Source organism: Rhinolophus sinicus, linkage group LG04, assembly GCF_036562045.2.
Source record: "Rhinolophus sinicus isolate RSC01 linkage group LG04, ASM3656204v1, whole genome shotgun sequence".
Taxonomy (NCBI): Eukaryota; Metazoa; Chordata; class Mammalia; order Chiroptera; family Rhinolophidae; genus Rhinolophus; species Rhinolophus sinicus.
The window spans coordinates 53391917-53405919 of NC_133754.1; the positions used below are offsets into that span (position 1 = coordinate 53391917).

The 14003-nt window shown below is 48.0% G+C and overlaps 1 protein-coding gene across 3 annotated transcripts in view; it reads right to left on the reverse strand.

Annotated features, from left to right (window-relative positions):
- The window catches only part of CARS2 (cysteinyl-tRNA synthetase 2, mitochondrial), a 42297-nt gene that overhangs the window by 2330 nt on the left and 25964 nt on the right, over window positions 1–14003 (reverse strand). For all 3 annotated transcript variants that reach the window (XM_019731080.2, XM_019731078.2, XM_019731081.2), the window contains exons 10-13: window positions 4027–4093; window positions 2484–2622; window positions 1520–1643; window positions 689–787 (exon numbers count right to left, since the gene is read on the reverse strand). In XM_019731080.2, coding sequence (XP_019586639.2) covers window positions 689–787; window positions 1520–1643; window positions 2484–2622; window positions 4027–4093 — 429 coding nt within the window. The remainder of the gene's footprint in view (window positions 1–688; window positions 788–1519; window positions 1644–2483; window positions 2623–4026; window positions 4094–14003) is intronic.

Sequence of the window (14003 nt, forward strand, 5' to 3'; positions counted from 1 at the left end):
AGTCAGTGTAGATCAGAATGAACCTGGGCACCGTGTGCACAGTATGACCACACACATCTCCCGGTGCTGCCCGAGGGCCCAGAGCAGCCCTAGCCTAAACCCACGGAGCACATTCAACACTGGGGTCCTCCCTCGTGAGCATCTTTCTCTACCAAGAGCAACCAGGCCCCTCAGAGAAATGGCCGACTCCTGGCTTGGTGCAGGGAAAGCACCGGACAACACCCAACAGCTGAAAACACCCCGGGTCCTGCAGTGGACCCTTCTGCCATTCCCAGTAAAGGGCATTACTGGGAGCCCGAAGGTCAGGACTGGACAGACCACTGTTTGCAGGAGGCACACGGAGGGGCTCGGCTGGCAGCTTACTCGCAGCTGGCTCAGGAAAAGTGTTCTCTCACTGTACGCCTAACCACACTTTCAGTGTCAAAATAAAAAACAAGTGTGTGCAGAACGGATGACACAGTACTTAGCTACAATGGGCTGTTAGGCCTGCTCAGAACTGTTGCAATTTCAGTTAACAAGATATTCGCTCTGAGTGTTAACTTTTTAAGGAACATAATATACTTGAAGCATGTAACTAAAGTTAGCATAATTATCCATGAAAAGGGACATTTTAAAGGGGAAAAACGGTTATTATTGACTAGCACACAGATACAATCCCACCATTGAGGATGAAAGGAGAAGGGTGTACCTGTCGGTCTGCCAGAGAAATGCCAACGGTCTCAAAAAACTGCTCAATGTAGGAGATGATGGAGCCGAACACAGCAGGACTCCTAGGACCGCCGGGTTCCTGTGACAAGTTACCCAAAGAAGGCGCTTTAAAAGCAAAGGACACTTGATGTATAAAACAAAGTAACCTGTGAAGTCACTTTCGCCTTTTGCTTTTTTAGCATCTTGTGGAGACAACTGGACTAAATCGTGGAGTCGCTACTCACTAGCAAACCAAACGACCCTGGGGAAGTCACCTAACCTCCGCACCTCAGTTCTCCCGTCTGTGATATGGGCATGTGACACAGTCTGAATGCTGTGTTCCCCCCCAATTCATGCATTAAAACAACTCCCAGCGTGATGGTGTTAGGAGGTGGGCCCTCGGGGGGCCATGAGGGCGGAGCCGCACTGAGGCCTGGAGAAGGGCCAGGTTGTGCGGGCACACAGTAAGCACCCCAACACCGTACCTCCTCCCCCATTTCATGTTTCAGTATCAAAGGGAGGTGCCCGAGTTCCTCGGAGCGAGCAGGAGGGTGACACCTGCAGCCAGTGTGCTGGGACCTCCCTGTACCCCTAATACCCGTGTCTACTTCTCCAAGCTCTAGGAGGTGGTTCTGTCTTTGCAGGGCCGACAGGACAGGGCACACCTGGGGTGACGCAGCTCCAACACTTAGGGAAAGTTAGTGAGGAGCGGCCGGGAAACCACCAGCTGTGAGGTGAAGTCACCACAGACTTGGGGAGGTGGTGTCTGTTCCTTATGAGGAAAAACCAACCAAACAAAAACCCTCCTCTGCGGCCGCATCCTTGGACGTACCTTGGTGACCAGCTGCAGCTGTCTGTTCCCGTGGTGAATGAGGTCCATGATGGCATCCACAGCCCCCGGCGTGTCAAAGTCGTCCGCCAGGGCAGCCTTCACCGCCGCCTTGGTGTGGCTGAGCCTTGGAGGAGACATGAGGGACACCAACTTGTCCCTCACTCCTGGAGCCACCCGGCAGCAGTGGCCTCTGCTTTTGGCCCAGAGCTGGCACATGGTCCCACTCCTGCCCCCTGGCTGCAGCCCTATCTCCTTCCCTCCACTGTCAGCCCCCTCGAGAGCAGTCTCCGCGATGGCCAAGTTCCTCTCTTTTCCTTCCCAGCCCACAAGGGAACTCAGGGCCCTGTGGCCTTCCTCCTCCCCCTCCTCCTCCTCTCGCACTGCAGTCCCCGTTCCCTGCAGCACCGTGACCCTCTATCGCTCTGCAGGGTCTCGCCTGCACACTTACTTCCCATCACTGACCCCTCCGAGGCTTTATCTCCACATCTCACTCCCTGCTGCCCATCATTACTGGTCTTCACTTCCTTTAAACCCCCCCTTCCCAGGCATGGAGACGGACTGGGCCCTGGGCCCCCTTGTAGCCGGGTGGGCGCCAGGACCAGTTCTGGCCATTGCGAGATGCGGCGTCCACGTGTGCGCCAGAGCGCTGAAGTGCGGAGGCAAAGCATCTGTCCCCTCCGGCCTGGTGCCGTGGTGACAAGGGCCTCTTCATTACACACTAATACATGGCAGCGGGGAAGCCCATCCAGGCGCAAACGTTATTTACAACCTTCACAACCACCCCATGGGCAGGTCCTCATTTCTCACCAATGGGACCACAGACTTGCCGAGGTCACAGAGCCACAGGCCCTTCCACACCGGCACTCCCGAGTGAGTGTCCTCAGTCTCCAAAAGCCTGGCTTCCCTCTAGGCAGCCCCTGCCATTACACAGGGCGCTCTGGGCGGGCCCTGGGATGGCACCTACCTCTCCCACAGCACGTCTTCCCTGATGGGGCCGCACGCCAGCTGCCCCTTCATGTAGGCCCGAGCATCCTGAACAAAGGTGGCTGTAGCCAGGAGGAGGTGCTTTGCTTCCAGCATGGAGCTGCTGCTGTAGTCGACGGCTGAGGAATGGGGAAGTGGTTTACCTGGGGGTGCCTGTCAAGCGTGCCCACACCCCGCAGACCCAGCATTTCTTAGCCGGGCCGTGCTCAATTCTCCAGAAACCTAGCAGTGGAGGAAGGAAGGACACAGTTGCTCCCTGCCCTGTGCCTCCTTGAGGCCCACCCCACGCAGAGCACCATTCTGTCCTGACTCGGGTGTCTCATCGCCTCGGAAGAAACATGGAAAACCTCTCCCAAGGTTTTGGCCAAGGGCGCTCATTCCTGTTGACAGCTAACTGGAAACTGGGAGAGATCTACGTGGGTATCTGAAGCAGCTTGAACATCAGCCAACTGGTGCCATGAGGACTTTGGGCTCAATATTTTCGTAGAGGGAGAGAGATCAGTCCTCAAAAACAGAGTGTTAAGAGCATGTGAAACATTTAAAGAACACTCGTTCCACCTGGGCTGGACCCCCTGGGTCATGGACCCCTTCATCCTGACCCCCACAGGAAGGGTGCAGCCAGAGTGCTGGGGGTGGGGTAGTGTCCTGGGGCTGTCTGCCTCAGTGCCACCAACGGGACTCAAAACAGCAATTTATTCTCTTGCAGTTGTGGAGGCAAAAAAGACCACAACCAAAGTGTCAGCAGGGCTGCGCTCTTCCCAAAGGCTCTAGGGCAGGGGTCTTCCTTGTCTTTTCTGGTTTCTGAGGGTCCTGGTTCCTTGGCTTGCGGCTGCATCCCCCCAATCTCTGCCTCCATGTTCACATGGCCGTGCCCAGTGCACAAGCTGAGGCGCCCACCTGTCCCCAAAAGGCACCTGCTCCTCCAGCACTGCGGTCATAGATAGCAGAGGCCATATACTGTGACACTGGTCAAGCCACACACAGCAGTGCTGCTGTCCCCAGACCTCAGCTTCCTGGGTGAAGAAGACAGTTGTGGCCCTGGGGACACAGTGCTAGACACAGCAGCAGCAGGAGCGCGGCACCAGAGGACTGCTGCCCTGGGGGGGACCCTGTTTTGAGGGCTTCTGGTTCAGCCCCTGTGAGGACAGTCAGTTCAGTTATTCTCAGTGCATGAAGCAAGAAGTGGAGGGCACTGTGCGGTTCAGACTCATCCAGACCCCACAGAGAGGGAGCGATGGGGAAGTGCATGGGGAGGACGGCCTGGAAAACCCATGGCCTCCATAAGATAAGCTTCTGGAATCTTCTGGCCAAGCTCTGGGACTATGCTTTTAATAGTGCATCCTCAGACTTACTGTCAGAACCCAAACCTTAAGGCATGAGAGCAGCCACACTCTCAAGGCTGTGTCACTTGTTACTTAGCCTGTATTTTGGTATTCCCCAAGTCTGCTCAGAAGGTTCTTTGCCGAGCTATACACAAGTAGACGTCATGGCTGCACCCCAGGAGGCCCCACTGCTCCGCTCACCTGACCTGTAGCTGCTCCTCATGCAGAAGAGCCGGAAGACATCGGGGGAAAACGTTTTCAAAAAGTCCTAGCAGAGGGAGAAATACGGGAGAGTTGTACAGCGCTTTTCTTGCACATTTGAATCACTCAGAGATTATATTAGTTACTACAGTTACGTGAGCTAACGTCACCTATCAAGAAATCAGGAATGCTTATGAAAAGCTGTTTTGTTTCCAAACTCACTCTTAGCACTTTTCCCCACATTTTCTTTGTTCAGTCCCAGTGTCTGTGGGAAAGGCCGAGAGGCAAGGCCTGTCTGCCTGGAGTCCCCGCTGCACACAGGCACAAGGGAATCTGCTCGTTGTTGGCCTCGAGAGCTCTTTACCTCGGCATGGTTTTCTGATCCTTGTCATGAGAGGACAGGGACACACCCAGAGGCCACTGAATGCCCTGGGAACCGCAGAGGGACTGTGTACATGAAGGGACTTGGGAAGGAGGTGGGACACAGCTCCTAGCTGCATGAGAGGACAAGGGCCCAGGAGCAGGGGGGAGACGGCCCAGGAAAAGCCATGGTAACGTCAGAACAAGCGACGTCCAGGCTCAGGGTCGGACTGAGGGCTAGAGGGCCCAGCTCATCTCTAAGGACATGATTCTCTGAGGCACGGAGGTTGACATACGCCCCTGTTCATGTTTCTTAAAGAGAAAAACACCCTGCCTCTGATTAAATATAAGTAAAACTAAAAACCGAATCAATATGATTCTACAAATTATTTCCACAATGTCTACACGAAGTAGTGAAAATTTCCGTATCACGAAGGATAACATAGAGAAACATAGCAGTAATCATTAAAACAGCACAACATCCAACAAAACCTCTCTGCGGCGGCCAGTGGAAAGTTCTGCAGTGACTTTAAGGGATGAGATCTGGGGTGGAGGAGGAAGGGGGGAAAGGGGCTCCCAACGGGCTCCAGTGTGGCCCCAAGAAAGACAGTGGGGCTCTGCTCAGCCCTGCCAGGGTCCCACTCAGACACAGGGGTGCCCCGGCCTCAATCCGAGGACACACTGTCCACAGTGACCACGCTGCCAACTGACGAATGCTGGGCACTAAGGAAAAACGGGCTCAGACAGAACGGTTTGACAACGGAGTTTGGGTGAAAACCAGAACCATTCTGCTCCTTCATCATGGATTCTCAGTGAGTAAAGGAGACGTTTTCAGCCCTTCAGCACGTCTATCCACCCACCCCTTGTCCAACAGCATCTCTGGCTTCCCCTCAACAACAGTGACCCAGTACGTGACAGGTGGGAGAACACATCTGGCCAGGACGCTGTGCCAAGTCTGGTCAGTTGGTTCCTCTGTGGGGATGTAAGGAGGCTTTAGAAACAAACCAGACTGGGGGCACCTGCTCCAGCTGTGTGCCAGCTTGGGAGCAGGGACTTGTACTAAGGGTTACCTGGGCACACCTGGCAGGGTTGGACAGTCTCGCCCACTGCAGACAAAAGTCCCAGGCAGCACCTTCACGGGCAGCCACCCTGCCGGCCAGGGTACCTGGCAGGAGACGCACGGTGTGCAGCACCCACACTGGTCCAAGGGGCAGGCTCCCGCTCCGGCATCTGCTCCCTCAGCCTTCACTGACCATAGCGGAAGACCGGGCCTCCGCCCTGCTGGTCCCTGCACGATGCCACAGCTACTAGGAGGCCAAAATGAACTGCAGCCTGGCACCTAAAGCATCGGCTCGATCCCCCAGGGCCTCACAGAATGCCATTGGTCGAGCAGATTTTAATAAATGTCAGGCTACCACCACCCTAAAAAGCAATTTGCCTTCCGCAGCTTCCGAGGCACAGAGCCCTGACTGGGAGGGAGCCCCAGAGCAAGACTCACACCCTGAAAGCACCAAGCCTTCTGTGTCTGCTGTTGGGGGCGGGGGAGGGGGGAGGGAGGGAGCTCACATCAGCTGCCACCTGCCTGGAAGCACGGATCTTCTCCCCACAGGTCCTTTAGCTCAGGGAGCAGGTGATGAGAGAGAAAACCAAACAGCACTCTGGGGTCACCTTGAAACCTGTGCCTTCTGCTGTGTAAGTTCCAGAGTACTCCTACAAGACTGGGCACACCAGGCTGGGCATCCTTACCCTCTCAGCTCCCAGTAAGATTTACGTGGTGAGGGAGGATGGTTGTAAGTGAAATGCACCCCCTAAGAGCCTTCACACTTCAGCATCCTACATGCTGAGGCTAGCCCGGCACCTCTGGGCCCAGAAAGGCCCATCTCTCTAGTCAGGTCCTCCTGAGCTCACCTGACCCTCGCTGGGCTCATCGCCTGCCAGTGCCTCAGAAGACGGAACTGGAAACTTATCCCAGATGCTTCTCCATTGCCCATCTGGCTTCACCTTTCTTCTCCTTGGAAGCTACCGAGGCCTGTAGGTATGAGAGCCATGAGCAGTGATGAGGGCCGGTCACGCTGTACCCCTCACTCTGGCCTGACCCCTCGGATCACCAGGCTGATGTGGCCATAATATGACACATGGTGGCTATGGCAACCCACATCAGAGAAACAAGTTTGCAGCTCATCATCTGGCCGAGTGGGGTGGCCTCATTCAGTCCTCCCTGGGAAGGAGGAAGAGGCCGCTCGCAGACTCCCAAGGCTGATACTTTTAGAGAGACGGAGGGTGGTTCTGGTCTGCCTTGTGCCAAGCAGAGAGCTGCCACCACAGGTCCTGCCCTGGCACCCACCCCCTTGCCTGGCTGCACCCGGGCAGTGGAGGGATCATTCTCATTCAGAGGTGGCATTATTTAGGAAGCTGTTCAGCTAAACTCTCAATTAGGGGTTCTCCACTGAGGGTCCTCAGACCTGCTAAGGGCCATGGATAGGATTCAGGAGGAGAGAGAGGTGTATAAAGTTAGATGAGAAAATGGCTACCTATTTACCGCCACTAACTTCCAACTGAATGTGACATTTCCCGCACTGATCAGCGTAAGCAACAAGCCATAGCAGGACCACCGGACGCTGGAATTCGGTCACCCTGAGCAGTCAGAGGGTCGTCATCTCACATCAGCTGCGGCATCACCTCCAAGTATCCCATGCCCACTGCTTATTTCAGAAGATGGCGGCTCTCAGACCTGCTGCTAGATTTTGTTAACTAATTCACTGATGTGAAGAAATGTATATATTCCTGCATTTCAATATAATCAATGCCTTTTATAATCCTATATAGTTCACATTATGTATTTAAAAATATTCAACTCCAAGGAAGGGTCCACAGACTTCACCAGGCCACCAAAGGGATATCCAGGGGGGGAAAAGTGAAGAACCCCATCTAACCAGTAATGAAGCTGATTTTTAAATTCCCATCTGTCTTCTCTCCTGTGTGTTCTTTCCCAAATTGTTAAAAACGGACTATTATTTCTTGGTCCCCTGAGTTCCCCAAAATTAGCCAACTAACTTGAGGTCCCCATCCACTGTCTCCCGTATGTTTCTGCTGTTATTAATTAATGCGCCCATGCAGTCATGTGTCCTGCTTTTCTTCACTTCCTGTTCAAACCTCCAAGGACCCATGTAGAAACATGACACTTTAAATGTAATGTCACCACAAACAGTAAAACCAGATAAATGACATTGCTATATAAGGCTTTATTATTTACAAAATGCTAAGATGTAATACATTATAACTATTACCTACCCTATTATGATGACAAAAAGAAGAGGCTTGGATCACTGAAAACCTAACCACGAAGTCAGAGGCTGCACTCCAACTCTACACCCTGTGTTTTCTTCCCATAATTATGTCTTATTTGCTGGGTCATTTCCCCACTGTGATCCTTCTGAGGACTTTCCAGTTCTATTTGAATAATGCCTCTCTGAGTGGTTACTGGCACAGGGCCCTGCTTTGCAGCACTAACTGACTTATCTCAGTAGTTCTGGGTCTGGCTCTGCCCCAAGTGACCCCAGTAAGCATGCAGCCCAAGAACGCTGGCCTGGGTTTGCTCCTACAGTGGAGAGGGGCACATGCTTGACTGCTCACCAGCATGTAGACAGCCTTTCCAGCCCCCCGCTTTGATTTTTTCCCTTATTTTTTAATTACAGTAGTCCCTCCTTATCCATGGGGGATACAGTCTAAGACCCCCCCAGGCCTGAAACCACGGACAGTAAGTACCAAGCCATATATATATGTATGTATACATGTATGTGAGTATATATCTATATATCTATATGTGTATATATCTATATGTATGTCCATATACACACACACACACCAGGGGTGCCAAAAAAATGTGTACACATTTTAAGAGATGTTATCTATGCTCAAGCAGTAGTTTGCTGTCATAAGAAGTGAGAAGTGTCTGGACGCTGATAGTAACCACTTTGAGCATCTCTTGTAATTGCAGAAATCAAACGTGACTTTTATTCATCTTTTGTTATTGGTATATATTGAGTATTACAATTAATAGTTTTTTCCTTTCTTAAAATGTGTATACACATAGAATTGGATACCTTTTTCTACTCTGTTAACTTGCTGCTCATATTTGTGCGTTTAGTTACAAAATTGAAAAACTAATATTATGGATATTGTATGTCTGATGAAGTTCTTTGGTTTTTCTAAAAGAATCTCTCTTCTATTTGATTAGGTTGGTGCAAAAGTAATTGCGGTTTTTGCAATTTTTAACCTTTTAAACCGCAATAACTTTTGCACCAAACTAACAGTGTATTTTCTGAGTAGCTATGTTCTCTACTTCACCCCAAAGAGGATTTTAAGTGGCTTTTTCATTTTATTTTTTCAGGTGTCTTAATTTTAAAGGGTTTTTCCTCCCATTCAGAATCTGGACTCATCCAGATTAACCTCAGTGTGTATTCATAAATTTAAGTTAATCGTTCTTTAAACTCCAGCAACACTAGAGTATTTTTTTTCCCAGCACTTTGGGGGGGCTCCCATGCAGTTATAGTAATTCAAAAAGAAATCTGGATCAGTTTCTATGTACTATTTGCTAATAATAATAATGTAGGAAAAAGTGGGACTACATCAAACTAAAAAGTTTCTGCAAAGTAAAGGGAATAATCAATAAAATGAAAAGGCAGCCTACAGAATGGGAGAAAATATTTGCAAATCATGTATCTGATAAGGGGTTAATATCTAAAATACATAAAGAACTCATGTAACTCAAAAGCCAAAAAACAAACAAACAAACAAAAGAAACCTGCAAACAATCCAATTAAAAATGGGCAAAATCCTGAATGGACATTTTTCCAAAGAAGATACACAAATGGCCAACAGCTACACGGAAAAGTGCTCAACATCACTAATCATCGAGGAAATGCAAATCCAAACATCAATGTCATATCACCTCATACCTGTCAGAGTGGCTATCAACAAAAAGACAAGAAATTCAACAAACAAGTGCTGGTAAGGATGTGGAGAAAAGGGAACCCTGTGTACTGTTTGTTGGTGAGATTGCAAATTGGTGCAGCCACTGTAGAAAACCATATGGATGTTCCTCAAAAAATTAAAAACAGACTGACCTTATGACCCAGCAATTCCACACCTGGGAATTTATCCAAAGAAATCCAAAACACCAGTTCGAAAAGATATATGTACCTTATATGTTTACTGCAGCGCTATTGACAATAGCCAAGATACGAAAACAAATGAAACGCCCGTCAACAGACAACTGTATAAGGAAACTGTGGTACATTTATACAATGGAGTATTACTCTGCCATAAAAAAAAGAATGAAATCCTACCATTTGTAACAACATAGATGGACCTAGAAAATATTATGCTAAGTGAAATAAGTCAAACTGAGAAAGACAAATACCATATGATCTCACTTACATGTGGAATCTAAAGAACAGAATAAACGAGTAAACAAAACAGAAATAGACTCATAGATACAGACAACAAACCGACAGTTGCTAGATGGGAGGGGGATTGAGGGGTGGGTGAAAAGGGTGAAGATTTAGGAAGTACAAATTGGTAATCACAAAACAGTCGCAGGGATGTGAAAAATAGCATCGGGAATATAATCAATAATGTTGTAAAGATTATTAGGGTATCAGATGGGTACGGGACTTATTGGAGGGATAACATCCTAGGTTATATAAATGCCTAACCACTGCGCTGAACCTGAAACTAATAAAATAATATTGAATGTTAACTATAATTAAATACATATACGAGGCTGGCCCGGTGGCTCAGGCGGTTGGGAGTTCCATGCTCCGGGGGGCGGCCGGTTCGATTCCCACATGGGCCAGTGGGCTCTCAACCACAAGGTTGTCAGTTCAATTCCTCAAGTCCCGCAAGGGATGGTGGGCAGCGCCCTGTGCAGCTGGTATTGGGCACGGCACCTTGAGCTGACCTGCCTCCTGGATGGCTCAGATGGTTGGAGCGCCGGCTCTCAACCACAAGGTTGCCAGTTCAATTCCTCGAGTCCCACAAGGGATGGTGGGCAGCACCCCCTGTAACTAGGATTGAACACCGCACCTTGAGCTGAGCTGCCGCTGAGCTCCCAGATGGCTCGGTTGGTTGGAGGGCGTCCTCTCAATCACAAGGTTGCTGGTTCGACTCCAGCAAGGGATGGTGGGCTGCGCCCCCTGCAACTAGTAACGGCAACTGGACCTGGAGCTGAGCTGCGCCCTCCACAACTAAGACTGAAAGGACAACAACTTGACTTGGAAAAAAGTCCTGCAGGTAAACACAGTTCCCCAATAAAGTCCTGTTCCTCTTCCCCAATAAAAAATCTTTAAATACATATATGAGTACATATATATATGTATATATACATAAATATATACACACACACATATATATACGAAATCATCACATTGTACACTGTAAATATATACAATTTTGTCAATTATACCTCAATAAATCTGGGGGGGAAATAGTACAGGAAAAGAGGAAAGCATTGTAACCTCTTCCTTATTGCTATGAATATCTGAGTCATATCTTGCCACTGATGCGAGTCTTCACCTGGTTGGTTTTCACAGACATTAATGTTCGAACGCGTGCCTGCCCTATGCTTTGACGTCACCATTTCTGTATTACTCTCATCCCACTGCACAACCTGACCATGGTATCCTGAGGGTGAAATGTGACCACGCCTGTGTGAGCTTGTGGTAGAAGACGCTCAGAGGGCGGGAAATGAGCTCCTGGGAGCTCAGTCATCAAATGGTGACAGCACCAAGCCCTGTGAGGCACCATGAGCTCACCACCAGGAAAGGGGGTGCATGCTAGCAGGAAGCCAGGGAGCACTACTGTAACACCGCGTTAGATCTACCCGTAGCCTCTCCCCTTACGCAGCACCCTACATGATTTCACCCCCACAGGAACCCTACAACACAGGTGCTGTCATCTCATTTTAAAAGAAGAAAACTGGGGGGGACGGTGAGCTCAGCTGGTTGGAGCGTGGTGCTCCAGGTTGCCGGTTCGATCCCCGCAGGGGCCACCGTGAGCTGCGCCCTCCTTAAAAGAGTCAACTATGCCATTGTAGCATGAAAGCAATATGTGACCAATGACCATGGTTGTTTCCCAAGAAAAAATTAAAAAAAAAATACTAAGACTTCCAGAGGTTAAGTAACTGGTCCCAAATCATAATCCAGAAATTAGAAAAGGTTGTTTTTGAGCTCTTATCTGAACTCTAAAGGCTGAGCTCTTTCCACATGAACTGCAGCCTCTGTTAAGAGTTTTCACGCAGGCTAGAGGCACACTTCAGAGATACTACAGGCTTGGTTCCAGCCCACCACAATGAGTGAGCACTGCAATAAAGCGAGCCGTCATCTTATTGCTGGTGGAGGGTCTTGTCTTCAATTTGTAAGAACCACAACTATCTGTGATGCGCAACAAAACGAAGTGTGCCTACATTACAGAAACCCGTCTGTGGTCTCTAAAACCATGAGGACTGGCAGGAAAACCTTCTTCTGCTAGAAACCAGGAAATGGACAATTATGTTCAACATGTAGGACAAATAGCTTAACATCCCCTAGAAACTATGGGCAAGGGGAGACTGCAGGCTAGCCAAAAATACAAGGTAAAAATAGCCGATACATACACACAAATTCATTGTAATAAACAAAGAAATGGAAATTTAAAATCTACTTGGCATTTTTCACCAACTTAACAAGGAAAATGTCAACCTAATTAGGATTCTTCTAAGTCTGAAGGGGACGAGGGAAACGGACACTTTCATACACTGCTGGAGGGAATGTCCGTGACACTTGTTGCTAACTTCCCAGAGACTGTATCCAGAACACCCTGCACTTGTGCATGTCCTCTGATGTGCACTTCCCGTATGTTACTGATCACTGGGGGGGTTAGTAATGGATTCTCATCACAGTACCGGAGACTAGAGAACGCAATGTCTCCTAAAAACTCCAGCCGCAGGGAAATAACTCAGTCGTGGTACGGCGCAGCTATGGGCCACTGAGTGGTCCTGAGAAATAATGTAGACTTTGTAACATCTGAACATTTTAAATGCATATACTCTAGTAGAATATTTGATATAATTTAAGTGACCATCAATGGGACATTGTTTAAATTAAGTAAGGTACAGCCACACAATGGGCGACTCGGCTGTTCGAAAGAATTAACTCCATATGGAAGAAAACTCACTAATCCAAAAGACTCATAACTGAATAAAGGAAGTGAAAAGAGTGCTACCACTTCTGTGGAAAGGAAAAAACGAGAAACATGTTTCTAGAGACATGTAAACACACACACACACACACACACACACACACACACACTTTGACTGCTAAGAAATTGTAACAGCTGCTCTAGGAGAGAAAAACTGGGCAGCAGGGAACATGGTTGGGAAGGAAACATGCTTCCCATATTTGTACCTCTGAATTTCCTCCTAGGTGTTTCTTTGTCTTGTCTATACTTTTCAAACTATCTGCAATGAAATACATTCCTTCTATAATCAGATTAAAACGTTACTTAAATTGTTAGAGGAGAAGCAGGTACATGCATTACAGGATATACCATATGTTGCTTCATGTGTAATGAGGAGAAAATAAGAATTCCTATACAGATGGCTTATTTTTGTAAAGTGAGACATTGGAAAGATAACCCAGAAACAACCCTAACTGTTGCTATAGAGATGGGTGTAATGGGTGCAAGAAAGGATCAAGGTCTAAGCTTCTCTTCAGAGTGTTAATTACTGAACCTAATAATGTTTGACATATTTAAAAAACAGAGGCAAATCCGGGAAAGATACCATCCAAGTGGAAACAAACTGAACAAATGAGCTGCTCTATAGCAAACAGACACCACTTAGAGAAAAATAATTAAACTGACTGCTCGTGTATATTCTGACCCTATAACAGCTGAGGGCTATAGTCTAAGAATAAAAGAAAAGCAAGACCAGAACAGGCAAATCTGCAGAAACTGAAATTAGACTAGTGGTCACCAAGGAGTGGGGGGACAGGGAATGAGAGGTGACTGTTAGGATGTGGAGTTTCTTTTGGGGGTGATGAAAATGTTCTTTAATTAGACAACGGTAAAGGTTGTACAATTCTGTGAATAGACTAAGAACCATCGAATAATACAATTTAAAGAGGGTGAATTCTCTGGTACTTAAATTACATCTCAATAAAGCTATTATTAAAAAAGGAATTATAGGGAAATCTTAAACTTTACTCAATAGCTTTACTGTTAATAGGAATACGGTATTACATTTTTAAACTTATTTTGTGTCTATTTTAAAATAAAGCATCAAGTTGATATGCTTTTATAAGGAAACAAGATTTTTAGTAAAAGAGGAAAAAAGAGCTAAAACACAAAGGTCCTATAATATCAAATTTTACCTGGATATTTTTAAATGAACTCAAATTATCTATGTCATGAGTATGGGTTTGTTTCTTCCCCCAGCTCTGTCCCCTGGAGAGGCCTAGAAATAATGTCACTTGAGCAGCAATAAACACACCGAGTGCCCAGACCGTGGCTCAAAATTCCATTTCCCCACAAAGGCAGCGAGGCTCTTTGGAGAAATGGCAGGTCTGGGCAGGATGCAA